General features: G+C 43.4%; 1 protein-coding gene across 1 annotated transcript in view; it reads right to left on the bottom strand.

Moving 5' to 3' along the window:
- LOC138949516 (enolase-phosphatase E1-like) overlaps positions 1–24,813 on the bottom strand; it is a gene marked incomplete at its 3' end in the record, with an annotated part of 167,093 nt that overhangs the window by 49,578 nt on the left and 92,702 nt on the right. The window contains 1 exon segment of the mRNA XM_070321344.1: positions 3,665–3,769. Coding sequence (XP_070177445.1) covers positions 3,665–3,769 — 105 coding nt within the window.

Below are 24,813 nucleotides of genomic sequence, written 5' to 3'. Positions count from 1 at the left end.
GACACATCACCACCATCCAGAGCAGACAGAATGTCACTGATTACTTTAAGGGGAGGTGGGCCAGTGCACTACCTTTTTTTTAATTTTCAATGTTTTATTGTGTCTGAATGTTATTTTATGAAAGAAATGAACAAATGATGACAAAGAATAGTCACTTTTTGTATTTTCGGTTGCTAGTTTTTGTTTTACGCGACAAAAACAGTCAAAATACAGACAAAAGTGGAGTACAGGAGATACACGGATTTTCATCAGATGTGATTGTCACACTTCTAATTATTGTTTTATTTTATCCTTCTGGGTATGCTCTAGGGGATTACGAAGCAGATCTTGTTTATTATATTTATATTTGGAGTTAGGAACACTTCTTTGTTACAACTGTCAAACTTTAGGGTAACGCTTGCGAAATTATTTTTTGAAATAATCTGGATATGACTATAATAAAATTTCAGCAAAATCCCTTCGTAATCCCCCAGAATGTTATATTCTGCACAAACTACAAAAGAAAATATTGCTCTAGCTAAATTACAGCCAGAGAATTCGCGTAACCCAAGACGTAACCGTAGGCAAAATGGCTGAACTGAGAAAAACGACATTGAAGATTGAACACCACAGAAACACTATTGAAACAGACACACAAGGACAAAACTGTGTTATGAATGAACAGCTTAGTTTATTTGAATTGCAAACTACTTAGCCTTTAGCACGCCAGCAGAGAATTTATGCGTCCATCCCTTCTTTCCCTCTGTCAACCAGCATGGGGATACTGCCCCAGCGCTAAACGTGTATCAATGACCCGATTCTCGTTTGTATTTGCATGCGAAAATAACGGTATTTTTAACGGTAACTTACTTGAGCCAGAACGAGACTTATTTCCTTCCGTTATCTCGTCGATTTGTTGGTTTCCTCGAAGTTTTCTGCTTTTGTTTTTACATCGATACAGTACTTTGGTGCTTCGACAAGCAAGATGGAGGATGATGAGTTTGAAACTTTCGTTTGAGTTGTTTTTTGACAACAAATCGTACGTGGAATCTGAACGATTTACTGAGGAAGCTCTTCGCAATGAACTGTGTATCGCGGTGAAGAAAATGACACAGTTCGTCAAGACAGTGACGGAATTTACGAAAGCGCAGATTGATACGAACAGTTGCTGATCCAGTTTTGTTCGGGAAATGGCAGGCCCAGCAAACATTACCGATAATCTGACTGATGTTGGATACTTTCTCCTGTTTTTGTTTTTTTGCGTAGCAAATGCTCAACTTGCTTGTCGAGGAGGAGATACTGCACAGAAACTGACTCAAATTCAGCGCAAAGCAAGCTAGTGCCGAGACGTAAAAAGTGTGCTGCATGGCGTGTTCGGAAATGGCGACCTGTGGATCTGCGTGGAGATCAAAGCTTTCCTCTGTATCGGAAACACCGACAGAATCCAAACTTTGGCCTAGTACCAGCGGAACTACTTGTTGTTGCTAACCGAACTAATAAAGACATTGACCTCTTTCTTATTTCGAGCCATTGTTATCGTATCAAAGGTTGTTTCTCAAGGAAAAATTCGCTTTCGGTTGTCACCGATCGTTTGATGTGTAACCAGGATGTTGTAAAACCGAGTGAACTTCGGGTGTTCCCGTCATGGCCGAGAGTCTCTTCGGTAGTTTCCGTATGCAAAATTCGTAAGCTGAGCATGCGCACTCACAAAGTAAACTGGTTCCCGATTTCGGTTTATGACACGAACCAATGGATGTCGAGTACCTTCCAAATAAGGATATTTCCGTTCGATTACGATTGCTGCCTTTGCAACGGACAAGTGGCTGAGTGAATGGAACATTCATCAAAACACTGATGTCATGTTATAGGTCAAGAGCTGCTGCGCAGTTTCGTATGTCGTGAATGCACTGTTTTGCTGAGGACAAAGCCGTAACTAGCCTTTGAAATGAGACATTTTTTTGGCGGGGGAATATCGACTACAGAAGACAATCAATGCCACACATGTTCACATTTTGTCTTTATTGACAGATAAATAGGACACTTTTGACAAAAACACCGACACACATGGATGATAGGTATGTTATGGAAACATAATCTGCTAAAATACCCAAAACAGTGTTTTGAACGATTTGGTCAATTTTGCACTGGCCCACCTGTCCTTAAATAGGGCTGTTTAAGTACAGTGAGATAAGCGCGTTAAGCGGACTGAGAATGCGAGATCAAATCATGGGTGATCAAATATGACAACAGCTGCTTCAAAACTACCTTTTCAAAAACTTTGGACAAGAATGATAAATTAGATACAGGACGATAATTCTTCAAAATATTGACATCAAGACTAGGTTTTTTGAGAAGTGGTTTGACAAGTGCAGTTTTGAACAATGATGGAAAAACACCAGATAACAGGCTATCATTGACAATTTGAGTAAGAGTAAGTGTATACAGTGGCACTCCCAAAGTTAAGACTTCCTTCATTTAAGACCTTGCCTTTTCAGATTTTATGTTCATAACTTATCTAAATTTACCCCCGATTTAAGATTCTCTTTTTTAAGGTGTTACGCAAGTTGCGGTTCTTGCTAATGTTTTCACTCACTGAGTTACTTGCCTTGATTGCGACGGCGTATATACGCACGGTCCAGTGTGCATGCGACAGGGGGTGCCCAATATGCACGGCTAGAACTAAGATACTTCTTGATTTCAGTAAATAGTTTGCTTTTAAATGATGTTTTGGAGATCGCTAAATGGTATTGTGTGAATAACATCATTCGGTCGATTGTACGCACGGCGCCGTGCTTCTAGTAGCTCTCAGTCCATTCCTTCTTTCCGGTATGGAAACAGACGTGTTTCTGGCGAAAGAATCGGCGTTTTCAACTCGCCATATCTTCATATTCATTCGGACTAGAACAACGAAATATAACTTTCTTGTAAAAAATATTCCGAGCCTTGCGACTCTGGTAGTCATTTTGTTACGCGAAGCGGCCTTTGGTAGGTACGACAGTTTTAGTCACCCAAGTAAATATATCTAAAACGCACGTGGACGAGTTTTTCAATGGCGTATTTGAAGTCTGTGAATGTTGTGATTACAAATCATTTCGGGGCACCCCTCAGTCTATACGCACAGACAAACAAATTGCATGGAACGAAGGTTGAGAGGCTGGACTGTAATTTGTTGTTTTGACTTCTACAAATCTCGCAGGTCTTTTATGCAAAACAGACTCAAAATTGCATTTTTCACACAAGTGTAGATGACGAGACTATCGAAGGAATGGAATACACTTGCCTACAGATATAATAGACATATACTGTCTATTTATATCTATGACTTACCCTAGCCCATATGTTAGAATAAAGAACATACTTTGCTCTTTTGAATGATGTATGATTTGGCACTGTACACAGGATTGTACACCTGCCCCCGAAGTGATTTTTCGATAAACCCGTCAAAAAGCTCACTCTGTTTTGGCCGTAAAAAGCGCCCAAATGCAGTCAATTTCTAACCTGTGTCGTGTGTTCGAAGGAGTACATCTCAGCGATGCCATTGCCTTGCAACCTCAAAGAAATATATTTTAATAACCCGCTAAATGAACGTTTTTTTAGTTGTATTTTCGCCTTACGCGACTTGTTTTTAAATTACGGGTAAACTTTACCGAACACCCTTTCGTTTTTCTATTTTTTTTTCTCTCACCGCTTGAATGTTTCGCTTCCCAACGATCCCACGCTCTGTAGTCACTCCAGGTATAACAGATGTCCCCATCCACAAGTGCTTGCAGACCCCACATGTTGTATCTGGCTGTAAGTAAATGCACGTTATTCAAACATAACGTTTAAATGTACTACTTATTTCTGAAACAAAACAAACACACAAGAAACAACACACGTGTATGAACCAGATATGATAACAAACACAAGTGATGAAGTCACCCAGATCATTAAAGGCATGCAGTCTGCCTCATATGGTTTACAGAACATTTTAAATCTTCTCACGAAAAAAGTAGTTCTAACCGTATGGAACACACTTTCAAAAGCATTTAACAGCATTAAATGACAGTTCATTTTATTGGCTATTTAAATTACGTAAACCACACTCTACATTTCGTGGTTTATCATACCCCTGAGCCATCGTGAACCCGTGTCACACACTTTCCTTTTTTTCACAATGTCGTCGTCAGTTTGTGATTTCAATGCGACTTGCTGTATCTGGAATAGCACGTAATAGTCTACCTCTGAATATAAAATGCAACAAACAAATGCGAGTAACACAAACTTATTGGCGACGGTTGGCTTTGAAACAGGTAGCGATATGCAGAACATTCGTCTGCTTTGGGCAACTCGACCTTACGTGACTTGCTTCCGGGCTCCCTTTTTTAAAACTTTCAAAACTTCGAATTGTACTGATCTTGTTTTGATGAAAAAAGAAATCTTTTATGATTTAAGAATGTTTGTGTTACAAGCTGTCAATTTATTATTTAGATTTTAACAGTTAGCTCTAGCGCCAAAACGAGGCGTCCAATTGTGGTACGAGACAATCCGGCTGGCCACAGAAAAATGTATTCTTTGAAAAATGCTTTATGGAGGGCATCTAGGATGTTCTCAAGCGGTGAGTTTTAAACAAAAGGGTGTTTGTAAAAGCCTGACAGTGTCTGTGTCTAGAAACTAATGGTTTACGTGAAGCTGAGTTTGCCTTTAATGTTATCAAATCTGCAACACCACACGTGTGTTAAAATCCTAACTGAAGACATCATGTTAATCTGAAGACAATGCTAATTTCTCGCTGTTTTAAAGCTCAGAGATTCATGGCACAAAGCACACATGCTTCAGAAGTTTCTCGTTGGCTCACGTAAGTGTAGCCTATGCTATGGTAAACTTTGTCTGTCTGTGCGTGCGTGCGTGCATGCGTGCGTGCGTGTGTATGTGATAGAAACTTTAACATTTGACTGAACACCGAAATACTAATTTCACCTGGTTATTATCCAAGCAACATCTTCAGAGTATTGAAGCAATGATCAACATTTCGTCGGCATGTGTGTTGTTAAAGTGTATATCCAAAGAAAACGGGTGGTGGGGGGGTTTTGGGGGGTAAAAGCAGGCGACTGGTTTGTGTCGTGTGTGGTATGTAGACCAGGTCAGGGGTCAAGATCAGGTCAGGTCGCGTGAAAGATTGTGGAATAGATTTACTTTTTCAGGTCTCACCTCTGCATTCGCCGATTCGGGGAAGACGATTTCACATTGTTCGGTTTCTTAGCTCCAGAAAAATAGATAAAGAAGATACCAAAGGAGATTTCTCACGGTATGATCTGCACACCATTTTTCCAGTGTCTGCACGAGGAAGAGCTGTCGGAAGCGCAGTGTCGATCTGGCAGTCGTGTCCCCGGTAAGTACAGACAGATCTAGTGTCTCCCACTCTTACAACGTGTCACCTAAGCTTACTGATAATCCGTTTTGTTTAATTTCTTTTTATTTCAGCAGACACGGATATCAAATACAGTGCTAGGCAGTCACCTCTAGTGAAATGAGTTGATCTGAAGTCCCTGTAATGTTTGGATGTCTTTGTGCTTGGTTCAGTTTATGTGAATTTCAAAACTTGCAGTTGAGTCTCAAGTTTACTCTGCCCGTTTAAAACTGTCCACAATGTATTTGAACATGCAGATATAAGGAAACGGAATGAATCTGTTCTCAAAGTCAACATTATTACGATTTTGCCTCAGTTTCAAAACATGCTTGCCTCAGTTTTAAAACATGCTCTGTCAAGGTTCTGTCTGTAAAATATGGTACCTTGCAACAACTTCCTTAAATTTGAAAGACAGTTTTTAAATGCTAGATCTATAGATCTGTATCGCGTTTCATTCTTTGATTGTACTGTTTGCTCTTTACGCACTATCATGATTTGCTAACGTTTGATAAACTTACATTGCAACAGATTCCTTGTCTTTTTTGGCATTTTCTTTCAAGGCAGCACAACGTAAGATTAGCTTCTTTTGGACAGCAGGTAGAATGCGAGTTTTGAGACAACGACAGTCGTCCAAACAAATGGACTGTGAATAGTGTGTTGACTGTGTTGACCGTCAGAATTATTTTAAGAACCAGGCTGCTGCAGTCAGTTGATATGTTTCGCATATTGTAGGGTTCCCATGCTGCATAGGTAAAGTGGCTTGTATACCCCGACCATTCAGTATCAAAACACTGTTTATATTTGTGTAGGTTGTAGTCATCACAACTAATCGCATTTTGCCTTTTGTATCAAAAAGGAGGATAAGCTACAACAAGATGACTCTGAGAGTATGTCAGATATGCCTCAGCCACATGGCGACTTTCGAATTTGGATCCACTCGGCATGGTGACAAGTCTTGATGAAAAGTATAAGACTGAGGACAGCAGTGGAAAAGTGGCCACATGGCAGGTACCCAGCCAGCAAAATTATGCGCAGCGAATGCGTCTCGCAGTCGCCAAATAATGCGTTCCAACTCGATACGCGCGCGTTTTTGCAAATCGAAATCAGTGCGTGACGAATTCGTTTTCCCTCAGATAACGAAGACCATACGCGCCCCCAGCGCACACTTATGCAACATGAAGACTAAGTATGCGCTCTCACGCAGACGTCACGATTGCTTTACGCACTCACGCAGGTGACACAACTACTTTACGCACTCTCCACGCAGATGTTACAATTGCTTTACGCACTCTCCACGTAGATGTCACAATTGTTTTACGCACTCCCACGAAGTTGACACGACTACTTTACGCACTCTCACAACTACTTTACGCAATCTCACGCAGTCGACACCTCCACTTTACAAAATCTCACGCAGGCCACAAAATTGCTTTACAAATTACACACTCTCACTTAAACAAACAAAATAATTTGCAGTCCACAACATTTTATTAATGAAAACAAAGGTCAAGTGTTCATTTGATCAAAAATAATATTAACCCAAACAAACTTTCCAATAATGGAAAAAACATTGTATAACAAGAGGCGAAGCCATCAAGGCTCACGTAAGAAATCGACAAACAGTAACACAAACTCAATCACTCCGTCACACACACACACACACACACACACACACACACACACACACACACACACACACACACACACACACACACACACACACACACACACACACACACACACACACACAGAAAGAGCATAGGTGAAACTGTGCAAGAAAGCGAGACACTAGATCTAGATCTGTCTGCATGTAGCCTACTTACAAGGACACGACTGCCAACTAGTCTCGGCGCGCTCAAAATAATAATGACCGAGACTGTCAGTACTTCCTTCGCGTGACGTCTAACCCTCTTACGTCATAATGTGACGTCAATGTAATGTGACGTCTTCAAATGTTAGAGTTTCTACCACAGACATACACACGCACAGACGCACGCACGCACGCACGCACGCACGCACAGACAGACAAAGTTACGATCGCATAGGCTACACTTACGTGAGCCAAAAATGAAGGACATTTGACCCTGACATATGGCTGTGAACCTTAGGCACATATTTAAGCATGAACAAGCAACTCGGTCAACCTGGAAAATACCCAATACAAAAAATAAAGCTTCAGTTTTCAACATTATCAAATAGGCTTCAAAATGACCAAAAGAAAGGATAACTAGAACAAAACTGATAACAAGAAGGGCAAAGCCCATACGACTCACATGCCTGACCTTGACCTTTACATGACCTTGACCTTCAGGGTCAAGGTCAAATAACAAAACCTAGCAATGACATCATACACTAAGAACTGCTTTACACATTTTTCCTACCAAAATACATGTGACCTTGACCCAAGGTCAAGGTCATCCAAGGTCATGCAACACAAAGCTGTTAATTCAAGACATAGGAAGTACAATGGTGCTTATTGGCTCTTTCTACCATGAGATATGGTCACTTTTAGTGGTTCACTACCTTATTTTGGTCACATTTCATAAGGGTCAAAGTGACCTTGACCTTGATCATATGTGACCAAATGTGTCTCATGATGAAAGCATAACATGTGCCCCACATAATTTTTAAGTTTGAAACAGTTATCTTCCATAGTTCAGGGTCAAGGTCACTTCAAAATATGTATACAATCCAACTTTGAAGAGCTCCTGTGACCTTGACCTTGAAGCAAGGTAAACCAAACTGGTATCAAAAGATGAGGCTTACTTTGCCCTATATATCATATATAGGTGAGGTATTGAATCTCAAACACTTCAGAGAAAATGGGAAAATGTGAAAAATAGCTGGTTTTTAGACAACATTTATGGCCCCTGCGACCTTGACCTTGAAGCAAGGTCAAGATGCCATGTATGTTTTTTGGGGCCTTGTCATCATACACCATCTTGCCAAATTTGGTACTGATAGACTGAATAGTGTCCAAGAAATATCCAACGTTAAAGTTTTCTGCCGGCCGGCCGGACGTACGGGGGGGACGGACGGACGACTCGGGTGAGTACATAGACTCACTTTTGCTTCGCATGTGAGTCAAAAAGCAGTCCAGCACATGCAGTGCAGACTGAATTGCACTCGTAGAAGGCCAATGTGAAAAAAAGCTTTTGCTCATGTGTAATACATATCAGAAACATAACCCCTGCTGTACTTAAACAAAAATGTTTGATGTGAAGCAGATAAACACTTAACATCAGTTTGGATTTTTGACCGGATGCTGATTTGGGGTTTTTTACCACTAATTTTTGTTGCAGCATAAGCTTCTTTTTTTTTTAAACCATCAAATAGCACAACAATTGTACACATGAAAAAATCTAATATAAGTGCACTGATGAAAATCACTTGTCAAAGGCAAATTTTCCAATGTTGTGCAACACAGGCGGTTTTTTACATGTAACATCCTCTGAACAGCAAATTCAGGCTCAGTAAACATTTACTACAACTGAACACAACCACAAGTGAATGAGAACTGCAAGTAGTTATCCCCCTTCATTGGCTCTGTCGACGCCCATTTTTAATCGCTTGCTTCCTTTCATGCAATGGCATCAGCGCCTTTAGGCGATTGGTCAATGCATTTTGGAGCCAGACAACAACATAATGTCGGTCACACTTGAAGTTAACGCTACTTGATACTGCTTTTTATTCTTATAAAAAGTGAACAGGAGAATAGGGTCAGTTAATAACTTAACTCAAACAGTGAGATAAAGAAAATGTACAGTACACTAATGTGAACGGAGAGACTTGGACACTTGAGTCGAGTCAATAATGATACCCACGCTCAAGAACTGTAGTGTAATATTTGAAGTTAAAGGTACTGAACTTGTCAAATCCAGGTGCACGGAGCCCCTGGGGCTTTTAGTCATACCTCAGGCAGCTATCCGTTAGAAGAACTACCAAGTTTCATTGACTTGCACCCAAAGAGTCAAGAACTGCGATGTTTTTTACGAATTAATTTTACGCAACGGAAAAGACCAGAATGGCTGAGTTCTGGGAAAAAGGAATTGAACTGGGACTAAAAGGCAAGCAGCTGACGGAGTTCGTCGAGTCCCAGACACAACTGCTAGCGCAGCGTGAAGAAAGACAAGCGCAGCGTGAGCGTGAAGAAAGACAAGCGCAGCGTGAAGAAAGAGAAGCACAGCGTGAAGAAAGACAAGCGCAGCGTGAGCGTAAAGAAAGAGAAGCACAGCGTGAAGAAAGGCAAATGGAGCTGAAACGCTTAGAGCTCCAGATAGAAATGGAGATGAAGCGCTTAGAGCTCCAGACAGAAATGGTGCGTGTTCAAAATGAGCACGAGGCACCATGCCAAAGAGATAACCAGCAGCAAATGCTACACAGGGCATCGAAACTACCAGCATTCGCTGAAGGGAAGAACCAGATCGACTGCCACCTAGCAAGATTCGAGAGGTTCGCCGAGAGTGCCAGATGGCAGCGCGACGACTGGGCGATTCAACTCAGCGCACATTTGACTGGGGCAGCACTTGAGGTCTACACAAGACTTTTTCTTTCTTTATTTGGTGTTTAACGTCGTTTTCAACCATTCAAGGTTATATCGCGACGGCACAAGACTCTCAAACGATGACGCCAGAGACTATGATGTACTGAAGGAAGCCCTGTTGCGTTGCTACAATTTCACTGAAAGGGGCTACCGTCAACGCTCCCGCGAATGCCAGCCCTTGTCTGGAGAGACACCGAGCCAGTTTGTGGAGCGCCTGTCGTCATATCTGCAGAAGTGGGTAGAGTTATCAGGTGAAGAGCAGTCATACAAGAGTCTGCGGGACTTGATCGTGAAGGAGCAGTTCCTTAATGCCTGCCCGAAGGACCTGGCGACCCGCTTGGAAGAGCAAAAACTGCGGGGTTTGAAGGACATTACTGATGCTGCTGAGCGTTATCTCATTGCTCATGGAAGGACCCTGGGGACGTCAAAGTCAACGAAACCTTTCCAGAAGAGCGGAAACCAGGGAAACCAACCTGCCAAGGGACAAACTGAGTCCGCCCCATCATCCAATGAAGGGCAGAACATAACGTGCTTCCATTGCAAGGCCAAGGGCCACCGAGTCGCCAACTGTCCCCAAAAGAAAAATAACAGACATGACAATAACAAAGCGCAAGAACATCGACAGAGATTTTACGACAACAAGAGGCAAACGAGTGGCTCGAACAAACAAGTATGTGCGAGCAGCGTCATACTGCCAAGGGCTGCCGAGCAAGTGGCTACACCATCGGACGTGGAAGAATGTATATCTGATGGCCAGCTTCTACTAGCCAATGGCAAGTCAATCTCTGTCGTCGCCAGCGCAGCTGTGTCAGTGTCGAAGATGCCCGTGTCGAAGGGATTTGTTGAGAAGCAGGAAGTGACTGTTCTCAGAGATTCGGGCTGCAATGGGGTCATCGTCAAAGAGGATCTGGTGCCAACAGAGAAGCTCACTGGTGACTTCAAATGGACGCTCGTGGCTGACAGCAAATGCGTGAAGGCACCAGTGGCAAAGATCCAGATCGACACTCCATACTTCATCGGAGAAGTTGAGGCCGTCTGCCTGAAGAAGCCCTTGTACGATCTATTAATAACATTGGGGGTGTGAGACGTCCTGATGAACCTGATTCCGAATGGAGACCGGGCTCAGCTCAGCCCGCGGCTGAGGAGGAAGACCCACTGCCATTCGCGAATGAAGATATCAGCGAACTGTTACGAGATGACAGAACCACTGTGCATCGCCGCGACCAGCCGCAGGTTGTAAGTGCTGTGACGACCAGAGCCCAGGCGAAGAAGGACAAAACGCTAACGGTCACCAACAGTTCGTCTGCTCAGAGCCACAACCCTATATCTCCAACTTCCCGTCAGAGCCACAACCCTATATCTCCAACTTCCCGTCAGAGCCACAACCCTATATCTCCAACTTCCCGTCAGACCCACAACCATATATCTCCAAAAAGTCACAATTTTCAATTTTAATACTTTTATGTATGAAAGGGAGTTATAAACATTATGTTAAAACAAGGATCTCATGCAAAAAGTAATTTCCAAGATATTAGCCCTATATGGTTGTTGCATTGGAAGGATGTGTGGTGTTGGTGCAAGCAACAACCACATACTGGGCAGTATACGGTTGTGGCTTTTCAAGATGCAAGGAAAGGGAGGGATAAGTTTATGCCACAACCACTTGTCTGGGTCTTGCAGTGTTGTAGCTCTGAGTGGCCTAGTGGTCACAAGGCCTGGCAATGCATGCAACAAGCCAACATGTAAGTGATAACATATATCCTTGTGGCAGGAGGGCTCACAGCAAGGAGTGGTGAGTGTGGAATGCAACAACCCGACACCTCAGATAAATAGGGTTGTGGCCTGCACTGAATAGAGGGAAATGGGTACATCAGTGGTCAACAAGCCAACATCTGGCACTCCTCACTATTGTCTGAGACTGCTAACGGGACATTTTCTCACGCTCTCATTTTCATTTCTCCTTCATCTGGACTGTAGTTTACTTCAAATCCTTCCATTTGGGTTGCACAGTCTCTTGAAGAAAGTTGTCTCACTGATTTACCACAAGCCACGAAGAGTCTTCATTTCTTTCTTTCTTCGTTCATGGGCTTAGACTCCCACGTTCACTCATGTTTTTAGCACGAGTGGATTTTTACGTGTATGACCGTTTTTACCCCGCCATTTAGGCAGCCATACGCCGATTTCGGGGGAAAGAGTCTTCATTGATTTGATACTCTTCAACTACTCTTGAAATTGGTAAGTTACCTCTTGTTTTATGATTATTAAAATAATGTTTGTTACAGCTAATCAATCCTTATCATAAACAAATAGCACTGGTAGTGGTACTCACAAATTGTTTTAACAGCGCTGTTCACACTAATGTTGTACTTTGTAGTCATATGGCACTTTACATAGTATATATATTCAACGTCAAAATTCCACATTGGTCGCATGTAAAAATAATTTAATTGTTTTTTTTTTAAGTCAGGCAGTTACACGACACTTATCATAAAACCTGTGTATTGAACAATTACCCAGAAATTGTATGCAGTTTTGGCCTTTGTCATTGCTTCTTACTCAGTGAAATGCAGTTTTTAAAGCAAGTAAATTAAACAGCAGTGCGTACATAATTAGATATGTTGTAAATGTAGATAATTAAAGTACAGAATGGAGGTTATCTGGAAAGGTAACTTGCGTTTAGACAGTGGATGCGCATTGAGGGGGGTTGGGTGGGGAGGGGGTTGGTTAAATGCCGTTGGTATCAGAGAGAAAGAGAGATAGCTAGGGGAGTCTGAGAAAGAATGGGTCTGCGAGAACAATGGTTATGGGCGATGTGATATATGCCTATGCACTGATCAAGGCGGGAAATGGGCTTGGCATCTCTGGGACTGCATTGCAAGGCTGATATGGTTTCAGTCTACAGTGGTTCTAAGAGTAAAACATACACATTAATTAAAGTGTATTTCGTTTTTCAGAATAACATGGATGAAAACGCAGAATGGTCGGGTTGTGATGAAGACCTGCTACTGGTTATGGATGAAAACATAGATTGGATGGATTGCGAAGGAGAACAACCACGTCTTGATCGGGGCTGTGAGTACAAATCTATCATGAACTTACACACGGGTGTGTGTGTGTGTGTGTGTGTGTGTGTGTGTGTGTGTGTGTGTGTGTGTGTGTGTGTGTGTGTGTGTGTGTGTGTGACAGAGAGAGAGAGAGAGAGAGAGAGAGAGAGAGAGAGAGAGACAAACAGACAGAGAGAGAGTGTTGATTTCATGACAGTAGTGAAAGTAATGTGTAGAGAATTGCATAATCAAACAAGAAGGGCAAAGCCCATACGACTCACATGCTTTACACATTTTTCCTACCAAAATACATCCAAGGTCATGCAACACAAAGCTGTTAATTCAAGACATAGGAAGTACAATGGTGCTTATTGGCTCTTTCTACCATGAGATATGGTCACTTTTAGGGGTTCACTACCTTATTTTGGTCACATTTCATAAGGGTCAAAGTGACCTTGACCTTGATCATATGTGACCAAATGTGTCTCATGATGAAAGCATAACATGTGCCCCACATAATTTTTAAGTTTGAAACAGTTATCTTCCATAGTTCAGGGTCAAGGTCACTTCAAAATATGTATACAATCCAACTTTGAAGAGCTCCTGTGACCTTGACCTTGAAGCAAGGTAAACCAAACTGGTATCAAAAGATGGGGCTTACTTTGCCCTATATATCATATATAGGTGAGGTATTGAATCTCAAAAACTTCAGAGAAAATGGGAAAAATGTGAAAAATAGCTGTTTTTTAGGCAACATTTATGGCCCCTGCGACCTTGACCTTGAAGCAAGGTCAAGATGCTATGTATGTTTTTTGGGGCCTTGTCATCATACACCATCTTGCCAAATTTGGTACTGATAGACTGAATAGTGTCCAAGAAATATCCAACGTTAAAGTTTTCCGGACGGACGGACGTCCGGACGGACGTCCGGACGGACGTCCGGACGGACGGACGGACGGACGACTCGGGTGAGTACATAGACTCACTTTTGCTTCGCATGTGAGTCAATAAAAGGGGGTAAAACATGACACATATATGAATGAAAAGTAGCAAATACATGTGCACTAATCATGACTTATTGGTGTGTGTGTGTGGAGGTGGAGATCAAGACTTGACAAAGGTTGTCAATGCTAGCAGACAACAAGAAAGCTTGCGTCAAGTTGCCATGAATATCCATAACAAACGACTAGATAGACTGCTGGAAGTCAATGGCATGGAACGACAACAAGTCAACGGGGATGGCAATTGCTTTTTCAGGGCAGCAAGCTTACACCTTGCCACTCACGATCACTGTACTCTAAGGCAGGCACTGTGTGGCCACATGGAACAACACGTTCTTTTCTACCTGGGATTTGTCAGCAACTGCCATTCAGCAAACCAGGCTAGACAAGCAATAGCTTCCATTGTCAAGGATCCCTTTTGTCAAGAACTACCGACTTTGATGATTTTAATATTAAGTGCAAGTTTTCCAGAGGTTGTGTTTTGAGCTGATGCCAGACCGCTCTTTCGTGTATGTTCTGTAGTAGTCTCGACCGATCCGTCTATTGTAGTTAGTCGCGTTTACGTCAAGCAGATGACGTAATAAGATGGAGAACGCGTCATGGTATTGGGTTCCATGGTGGGCGGTTACCTGAGCTAGCAGCTGACTAAAACCAGCACCGTAATTTAGAGTGCTAAAACGCCCTTGAGAGGGGTAAGTGTTGTTACTGGATATTTGGTAGACTAGATGCAATTGTCATATTCTTCTTGGTAAATACCATTGACTGTGTGTGAATGTGAATGCATGCTACGACTGCTTACTGTTATAAATAACCCTAACCTGTTCCTTGAGGTTAGTCTGAAAATGACTTGATGAAGTTTATAGTAGTAAGAGAACAATTTGCGCAAATCAGAATAGACTCTGAGGATACTCTGTACCTGTGCAGCGTGTAACCTGGGGAGGGAGAGCGCCGGCACGTCGAGTGCGCGAGCAATCCCTGCCAGTTGTCACAAACTCATACATACTATTTCATAAAGCCAACTAAAAAGAGATCACATTTCACATTTATACTGATACTAAACACATTAATCCGAGATAATACAAAATACGCAACATCACACGTTCAGAACATACAGTAAACACTTCCAATCACTGAGTATAAATAAACATAGATCATTCCAGTCCCGAAGGCAAATCCACGGAATCCACTGGCTTGATCCACTAGGCCCCAATGTTTAATTCCCGAATAGGCCAGTCCAGATGCAGGCAGTCGATTCACCATTGACTTTCTCTAGCTCGGGGTCACCATTGTCCCATGGTGAAATCATGCACTTTCCCCTGTCTGTATACCGGCACCACCATCATAGCCGTTGACCAGAGTTCCTGACACTGACAGGGATTGCTCGCGCACTCGACGTGCCGGCGCTCTCCCTCCCCAGGTTACACGCTGCACAGGTACAGAGTATCCTCAGAGTCTATTCTAATTTGCGCAAATTGTTCTCTTACAACTATAAACTTCATCAAGTCATTTTCAGACTAACCTCAAGGAACAGGTTAGGGTTATTTATAACAGTAAGCAGTCGTAGCATGCATTCACATTCACACACAGTCAATGGTATTTACCAAGAAGAATATGACAATTGCATCTAGTCTACCAAATATCCAGTAACAACACTCTAAATTACGGTGCTGGTTTTAGTCAGCTGCTAGCTCAGGTAACCGCCCACCATGGAACCCAATACCATGACGCGTTCTCCATCTTATTACGTCATCTGCTTGACGTAAACGCGACTAACTAAAATAGACGGATCGCTCGAGAGCTGGTCGAGACTACTACAGAACATACACGAAAGAGCGGCCTGGCATCAGCTCAAAACACAACCTCTGGAAAACTTGCACTTAATATTAAAATCATCAAAGTCAGTAGTTCTTGACAAAAGGGATCCTTGACACTCATGAAAACACCTGGGGTTTGGAATACCATAGCAAATGACGTAGTGCCATTGGCACTTGCAAATTTTACTGGAAGGCGGGTGAAAATTTTCACCAGTAAAAAGCAGCAGCCTATTGTATGCATAACACCACCAATGCCCTCCGTCACTTGCAGCGCCTTCCAGCCAATCTACATGGCATTGCTAGCTGCCACTGGCATGGCGGAACATTATGATGGGTGTCTGGCAACCAAAACACATATCTATTCCATGTTTGGTTCCTCCGAGTGCACTGAGCGTTCTCAGAGCACTTCGGATTCTCCATTTGTAGTCGATGAAAGAACATCACCATCTACCAGCACATCCCGTGATGACAACGCTTCCCAGTCAAGCACCACATCCCTTGATGACAACTTGACGCTTCCCAGTCAAACACCACATCCCTTGATGACAACACTACCCAGTCAAACACCACATCCCTTGATGACAATGCTTCCCAGTCAAACACCACATCCCTTGATGACAACGCTATCCAGTCAAACACCACATCCCTTGATGACAACGCTTCCCAGTCAAACACCACATGCCTTGATGACAACGCTTCCCAGTCAAACACCACATCCCTTGATGACAACGTTTCCCAGTCAAACACCACATCCCTTGATGACAACGTTTCCCAGTCAAACACCACATCCCGTGAGGGAACCCCTCCTCCATATTCAACATCCACATTGTACAATACACCACCAAAAAAGCTGAGGCGTAAAAGGCAGTCCAATCCAACAAACTGGAAACAAGAAGGGCAAAGCCCATACGACTCACATGCTTGACCTTGACATGACCTTGACCTTCAGGGTCAAGGTCAAATAACTAAACCTAGCAATGACATACACTAATAACTGCTTTACACATTTTTCCTACCAAAATACATGTGACCTTGACCCAAGGTCAAGGTCATCCAAGGTCATGCAACACAAAGCTGTTAATTCAAGACATAGGAAGTACAATGGTGCTTATTGGCTCTTTCTACCATGAGATATGATCACTTTTAGTGGTTCACTACCTTATTTTGGTCACATTTCAAAAGGGTCAAAGTGACCTTGACCTTGATCATATGTGACCAAATGTGTCTCATGATGAAAGCATAACATGTGCCCCACATAATTTTTAAGTTTGAAACAGTTATCTTCCATAGTTCAGGGTCAAGGTCACTTCAAAATATGTATACAATCCAACTTTGAAGAGCTCCTGTGACCTTGACCTTAAAGCAAGGTAAACCAAACTGGTATCAAAAGATGGGGCTTACTTTGTCCTATATATCATATATAGGTGAGGTATTCAATCTCAAAAACTTCAGAGAAAATGGGAAAAATGTGAAAAATAGCGGTTTTTTAGACAACATTTATGGCCCCTGCGACCTTGACCTTGAAGCAAGGTCAAGATGCTATGTATGTTTTTTGGGGCCTTGTCATCATACACCATCTTGCCAAATTTGGTACTGATAGACTGAATAGTGTCCAAGAAATATCCAACGTTAAAGTTTTCCGGACGGACGGACGTCCGGACGGACGGACGGACGGACGACTCGGGTGAGTACATAGACTCACTTTTGTTTCGCATGTGAGTCAAAAATTATTAGAAAAGACAGTAAACTTCAGGGTAAACAATTTGACAACAGCCGCGGCAAGATAACAAAAGCGAAGGCAATGAAGAATGTTGACTGCAGTCAGTGCAGTCTGCAATGCAACCTCAAAGTTAGTACAGAGCAGCAGAGGGGCATTTTTGAGTGACAGAGTGAAAAACTTGTGAAAGGTATAAGAATGTTCTTGTGCTGATTTAGGAGAGAGAAACCATCAACGACAACAACACCACCAACAACAACAACAAACTCATACATTGCAAAATATAAGAACTGTGACCTGAACAAAAGAGAACAAAAAGCAGCTGTGGATTTGTGAGTAAATGTGCAGTGAAACCCATTGAACAATGTGAACAATTGTGATTCTTTACTGGATTGTGGATTGTATTGTTTCCATTGAAGTTTAAGGTAAGAGTGATTTTTATCCCCGAGTACGCAGTAGGAGGGTCCAGCAGACTTTAATTGTGTGTGTGTCTGTCTGTCTCGACTTAACAGCTTATTGCTGGGAAACTACTGGGCGCAGTTCGTTCAAAAGTTGATACACTAACTTAATAATAGGTCCGATTGATCGTATTAAAACTTCATAATGTTACCTGGGACCTAAATGCGAAATAAATCACAAAAACGACTCTTAACCCCTTAACTGCCTTTTATAATAGCCTTTTGGTATTGCTGTGTACCAGGCCAAAATTCAGTTTTTTTGGGTAGGTTCACTAATCTGTTCACTGCTCATTCATTTATTGAGATATCTCTTAGATATTTGGCATGTTTTTTTTATAATACCCTTGGCTATTATGTGATATCAAAATAAAAGGATTTTGTTAAAAATGTTTTTGTAAATATTGATATAATGAACATTTTTTTCACAAAACAAACAGTTTTCGGACACACACACATACATTGCAGCAGATAAAACAACACAAAACACTGCAAAAACAGGTGAAAGTGTATAATGAAAATGAAGTCAAACATCTGGTACTCACATTACAGCCATCAAAATTGTTCTGTGTGATAAATGAATAAGGGTACTTCAGTCCAGGTGTGACGGGACAAATCAGGCAGAATCACACACACGAAGATGATGAAAACACACACTGCAGTGCATAAAAACACTACAAAACCTGCTGTTATACATATGTACATCAGGATGAACTCCTGAAAATCCCACTACTGCCAGTAGATGAACTTGGTATGGTAGTCCATGAAGCACTGAGGGTAGCACAACGCAGGTTTGGAGGGACAGAACGGGCAGTGGAACCGAACATCGCGCCTGATCTTGTGCATCTTGGTGCACACCCTGCAGGCCTTCTGTGGGTTAGCCTTGCTTGGTGTAGCAGGGATGGAGAACATGAAGTGCCTGGCTGTAAGCCTCACTTCATCGTCGATTTTGTTTTCCTCAACTGCCGGCACGTTGTCTGGCCACAGCCATGAACAGATGACGGACTCCAAACAACTGAGGAATGTTTGGCTGGAGTTGTCACCTGACTTGGAGAGGATGAAGGCGTTGACAGCAGCAACCTGGAAGAAGTGGAAGAAGAGCTTCTTTGTCCACTTCATGGATTTCCGGGCGCAGTCGTATGGGTGGATCAACTGATCTTGCTTGTCGACACCACCCATGTTTCTATTGTACATGGTGGATACAGCAGGGCGCTTGTTGATGCCCCGTCGTCTCCTGTCTGGAATGGGTGCCTCAGTGTGGCCATGCACTGTGGACAGCAGGTGTACCATCTTGGTGCTGTGGTACTTTGTGGCCACAATCTTGCCGTCACCACAAAGAGCAGTGGATGCGCCTGGGCCCGGCTTCACCCCATGAAGCTCCATCGGAATGCCCCGGTTCTCCCTCACTGTGCCGCATGCCAAGGTCTGTTTCTCCAGGAGGTATAAGTACAGCCTGAGGCTGCTGTACCAATTGTCGGTGTACACGTGATATCCTTTGTGCAACAGTGGGGCTATCAGGTACAGCACCATCTTCTCGCTTGCCGACATGCTTGGGTTGTCGGCACCAACAGCTTGAAGAACAGGCTGCACTTCGTTGACGGGGTCCTCCTTGCCCGCATACACCTTGAAGCGGTAACAATAGCCACCACTTCCTCTCGCCATGCCATCAGACTCGCAGCATAAGTACACTTTGATGCCAAACCTGGCACGCTTCAGAGGGATGTATTGGCGGAATATTAGCCTGCCTTTCCAAAGCAGTAAGCTTTCATCCACGCAAACTGCTTGCCGTGGCTCATACACCTCCTGGAATCGTTCGTGCAGGTGGTCCAGTACTGGGCGAATTTTGTAGAGCCGGTCATACTCCGGATCATTTGGCAGTGGCATCTTTGTGTTGTCGTGAAAATGCAGGAACTGTAGGATGATCTGAAACATAATTGGATAATAGTTGATCAGACCCACAATCTCACACACACACACCTCACACTCACCCATACGCACACATGCACCCATGCACGCACGCACACATACCTAAAGTGTGGATGGTTACCTAAGAGGCGGCACTGGGTGTAGTGCCTTTCTAGTGCACTTGCACTACAACAGCACTGGGTGCAGTACTCGCTCCGGCATCGAAGAATTTTGCACTAGAAAATGCACAAAATTTGACCTATTTCGTCGCCTATAGAGGACGGAAAGAATGTCATTTTGAACATTGTTATGACATTCTTTCCGTCAAAAAAGTCAATTTAACGGTGTTAAATGAAGCGACCATCCACACAATTAGGTTGCCATCCAGAGTTTAGGTTGCCATCCACGTGTGGATGGTTGCCTTATGGTGATTTAGGCAACCAAACCTGTGGAAACGGGGGTACACACACACACATGTACACACACACACACACACACACACACACACACACACACACATTCAAACACACACACATTCAAACACACACACACACACACACACACTGTGACACACACACACACATAAACACACACACCCCCATACACACACTCACATTATATATAACTAGCAGTCAGGCCCGGCTTCGCCCGGGTGTTTCTGCTCTCCCCTCTCTCAGAAACCTCTCGAATCTTATTCCAATGTGTATAAGAAAAATGACAGTGTAAGCTCATACATTTGGATGTATAGGCAAAGCAAGTTTCTATTTGGTTCAACGTGTTCTTCGTGATTTGTTTACCCCTTCTCACACCCACTGTAGTTACCGTCTGATCAAAGCACGCATACCTCATGAGTGAGCGCGTCATACCTTTTTGAACAGGGGAGAGAAATCTGTAAATTCTCGTGATCTTTCACTGAGGCGATCGTTTCGTATAAGTAAACATTATTCGCGATGATCTGGAAGGCAGGGAGGGGGAGCAGGGGGCAGGGTTAGTGTGTGTGTGTGTGTGGGGGGGGGGGGGGGCGGCGGGATGATAGCGGGCGGGGGGTAACCCTTGAGAATGACACAGTATACTGGTTTGATGAGAGTTACCTCCCTTCGGTGGGTGACAAACCATGACTTACCTCCCTTGCACTATTATAGACTGTATTGATAGATGGGGAGGGTAATTATCCGAGGAAGGAAACAATGTCTGGAGAAACTAAAACCCAGGTGCACATTTGTGGGTCCAGGGCAGTGTGCATGCAAAATATCTTGTGCTTATCTTTTGCCATCTCTGAGGTATGGCGACCACAGACAGACAGACACACACACACACACACACAGACAGACACTCTCTTTTATTTATATGTATAGATTCAATTGCAGAAGAGAGCCCGGCTTCGCCCGGGGGTGGCCTCAAAAGCATTGAAAGGCATGTGCTGCCCACTGAGAGTGTCACAATATATATTCAATTCCTACTTACATGGTTTTTATAGAATGAGTTACCTCCCTTTCTTGAGAAAATTCCAGATAATTGACCTGCAGGTTCAACTGATCATGCTACACCCGTAGATGCGATGTGTTGGTGTGATAAGAGTTACCTCCTGTCCATGGATAACAAAGCACGAGTTACCTCCCTTAGCTTCTAGAAATTTCTCGAACTGTCCAGTTAATTTTCTTTCTTCATTTCTTCTCCTTATAGGAGCCATACAGAGTCTCTAATATGCCTGGCATAGTGTGCTTACTACATGTGAACACCAGGCACTGAACTGGCCTTGCATTATATAGGCCGTATTCAATAAATGGGAGGTCCATAATCTGAGAAAGGAAACAATAAATCAAGAAACTAAAACCCAGGTGCACATCTGCGGCTCCTAGGGAGTGTGCATGCACGACATCGTCTTCCTGCCCCCTCCCTTCTCGGAGCTTTGGCGATCACAGACAGACACACACACACACACACACACACACAGACAGACAGACACTCTCTTTTATTTATATGTATAGATAGATATATTTATATATCATCACTGCTTGTGATGCTGAAAAGAGAGAGAGAGAGAGAGGGAGAGAGAGAGAGAGAGAGAGAGAGAGAGAGAGAGAAAGAACTCGAAAACTTTATTACCGAGGGATGATAGCATTAGGTCCATATGGTCCTTTCTTACAGCTAGTCCCTACTATAATACACACATGAAACAAAGAACAAATATGAAGAATGAAAACATTTAAACAAAAAATCAAATAAAACAAAATTATGCAGGGAAAAGTATAACAAAATAAAAAATAAAAAATTCAAAAGTGTGCTTGTTAATGGAAGCATACTATACACTTTCTCTTTCACACATCCTCACACACACTCGCACAAATTGTACACCGACTTAGTCGTTAGAGAGGTGCTTTCGGAGCTGTCTTTTAAAAGAAGATAATGACAGACATGACTTGATATTTACAGGTAGTGAATTCCAAAGGAACGCACCAGAATAAGAAAAACTAGTTTTAAACAAATCGATGCGGGGCCTTGACAAGGCAAGGTTATTTCGAGTGTTTGAATAATATGACGGAGATGATTTGAAGAGTTGTATAAGATATGTTGGGGCGTCCTTATAGACGACTTTATACATAAATGAACATTTATTATACAAAAGCTGCTTTTTTAAGCTTAACATCCCAATACTTTTCATTGGAGAGAGGGAGAGGGAGAGAGAGAGAGAGAGAGGGAGAGAGAGAGAGAGAGGGAGAGAGAGAGAGAGAGGGAGAGAGAGAGAGAGGGAGAGAGAGAGAGAGGGAGTGGGTGATAGGGAGAGGTTTGGAGGGAAGAAGGGTGGAGAGAGAATGAGAGACAGTAAGTAAACAAACTTACCTGAAACCGGTTTCTTGTCATGACTGAACTGAAGACTGGTATGCGGTACAGCACCTTCCGGGACCAGTACAGTTCAATAGCAGGCAGCCTAACAATTCCCATCAGCAGCACAAGAGCCAGGAACTGTTTCATCTCAGCAGCGTCGACAGGCTCCCATTTGTTTGCCCTCGAAAACTCAGGTAGGTTTGGATTGGCCTCCAGGAACTGATCTGCGTACAGGTTTGTTTGGATGACAAGATGATTGATCCATGTAATCTGCTGGTCCAAAGTTGTCAACATTGCACTTTATCCCAGGATTGGCAGTAAAGGCAATGTCTGCATTTGGTGGTTCTGCGTCCACAACTTTCCATTCATTGATGAGATCCAATTGGCGAGCACCACGCCCCATTCCTCGGACACGCCCCATTCCTCGGCCACGCTGCCCCCGCGAACTCGAGCCCCTCCCCCTACCACGACCACGACCTCTCACGACAGGAGGGGGTGCGGTACTTGTGCTAGGAATAAAATGCTCTGGCCTTGTACAATTATGTGTATGCCAAATTCACTTCAAACCACAACGCCATATCTTGCAGATGTAGGTTTGTGGCACAAATGCACTCGCCGTGAGGGCTAAGTATGTTCATGCCACAACCCTACATCGTCATGGTGTCAGGTTGTGGCAGGAATTGCCTGCCTGTGGATGCCTCCACAGCCCCGGCCACAACCCTACATCTGTCACTGTATGGTTGTGGCCTGAACTTTAAGAAGGGGTCAAGCAGTGTTTGTTTCGGCCACAACGGTCTATCAATTTTAAATCTGTTTTTCAAGTGTGGTTTTGAACTTTTTTCTTTTGTAAATACATGTACTTGTCAGGAACACAAAACTGCATGCTTGATGTGAAAATCGTTTCATTTGACAATAAAGCAGATTTACCCCGAGTGTGTAAACTTTTCAAGTGAGCTTTTCTGAAAGTAGGTTATTTCGCGATGTTTGGTTGTGGCTCTGAGTGGTGCTAGGAGATATATGGTTGTGGCTCTGAACAGACGAGTTCTGCAACTGCTGTCGTGGACAGGGATCGGCTGATTCAGCTACAGGAACCTTCGACCTTAACAAAGTTCAGGAGTCGTCCTGTCAAGGAGATGACAAAGGGCGAAGGCACTGTGCACTTTGAGGTGAAGGCCAAGATCCTTTACAGAGTGTTCCAGCACACGAGAGGCAATGGTGGGAAGCCATTACGTCAAGTTTTGGTGCCTCAACCACTTAGGCGCCAGGTGATGGAGGTGGCCCACGACTCTATCATGGGAGGTCACCTGGGTGTCAAAAAGACATCGGACAGAATCCAGGCTGTGTTTTACTGGCCAGGACTGCATGCAGATGTGACTCGATTCTGCCGATCGTGCGATATTTGCCAGAAAACCATACCTCGAGGAAGGGTCCCGAAAGTGCCGTTGCAGAAGATGCCTTTGATCAACCGACCTTTCAAGAGGGTGGCCATTGACCTCATCGATGAGATCAAACCGCCAAGTGAAGAGGGTCATCGTTGGGTACTGAAGCCGTGCCTCTGAAGAAGATTGACACCGAGACTGTCGCCGAGGCACTTGTGGACATTTTGAGCAGAATTGGGGTTCCTGAAGAGATCCTCACAGACCTGGGGACACACTTTGTCTCTGAATGCATGGAAGAGGTCAACAGGCTGCTGAGCATTCGTCACTTGACTACGACAGCCTATCACCCGATGTGCAAAGGGCTGGTCGAAAAATTCAATGCGACGCTGAAGTCCATGCTGAAGTAACTATGCAGTGAGCAGCCAAGGCAGTGGCATCGCTACATCAATGCCTTGCTATTTGCATACAGGGAGGTGCCACAAGAGTCCACTGGATTCTCCCAGTTCGAGCTGATGTATGGGCGGACCGTGAGAGGCCCGATGCAAATACTAAAGGAATTGTGGACGAAAGATGTGGACACACCTGAAGTGAAGAACAGTTACCAGTACGTGTTTGAGCTGCGAGAGAAACTGGAGGAGACTCTCGAGATTGCTAGAGAAAACTTGAGAAAGTCTCAGGATAGCGGAAAGCACTACTACGACCGCAAAGCCATAAACAAAAAGTTTACACCAGGTAACAAAGTGCTGATACTGCTTCCCACT

Source organism: Littorina saxatilis, linkage group LG15 (genome assembly GCF_037325665.1).
Source record: "Littorina saxatilis isolate snail1 linkage group LG15, US_GU_Lsax_2.0, whole genome shotgun sequence".
Classification (NCBI taxonomy): Eukaryota; Metazoa; Mollusca; class Gastropoda; order Littorinimorpha; family Littorinidae; genus Littorina; species Littorina saxatilis.
Note: the sequence above shows the minus strand (reverse complement) of the source record. Positions and strands in the feature narration are given on the sequence as shown.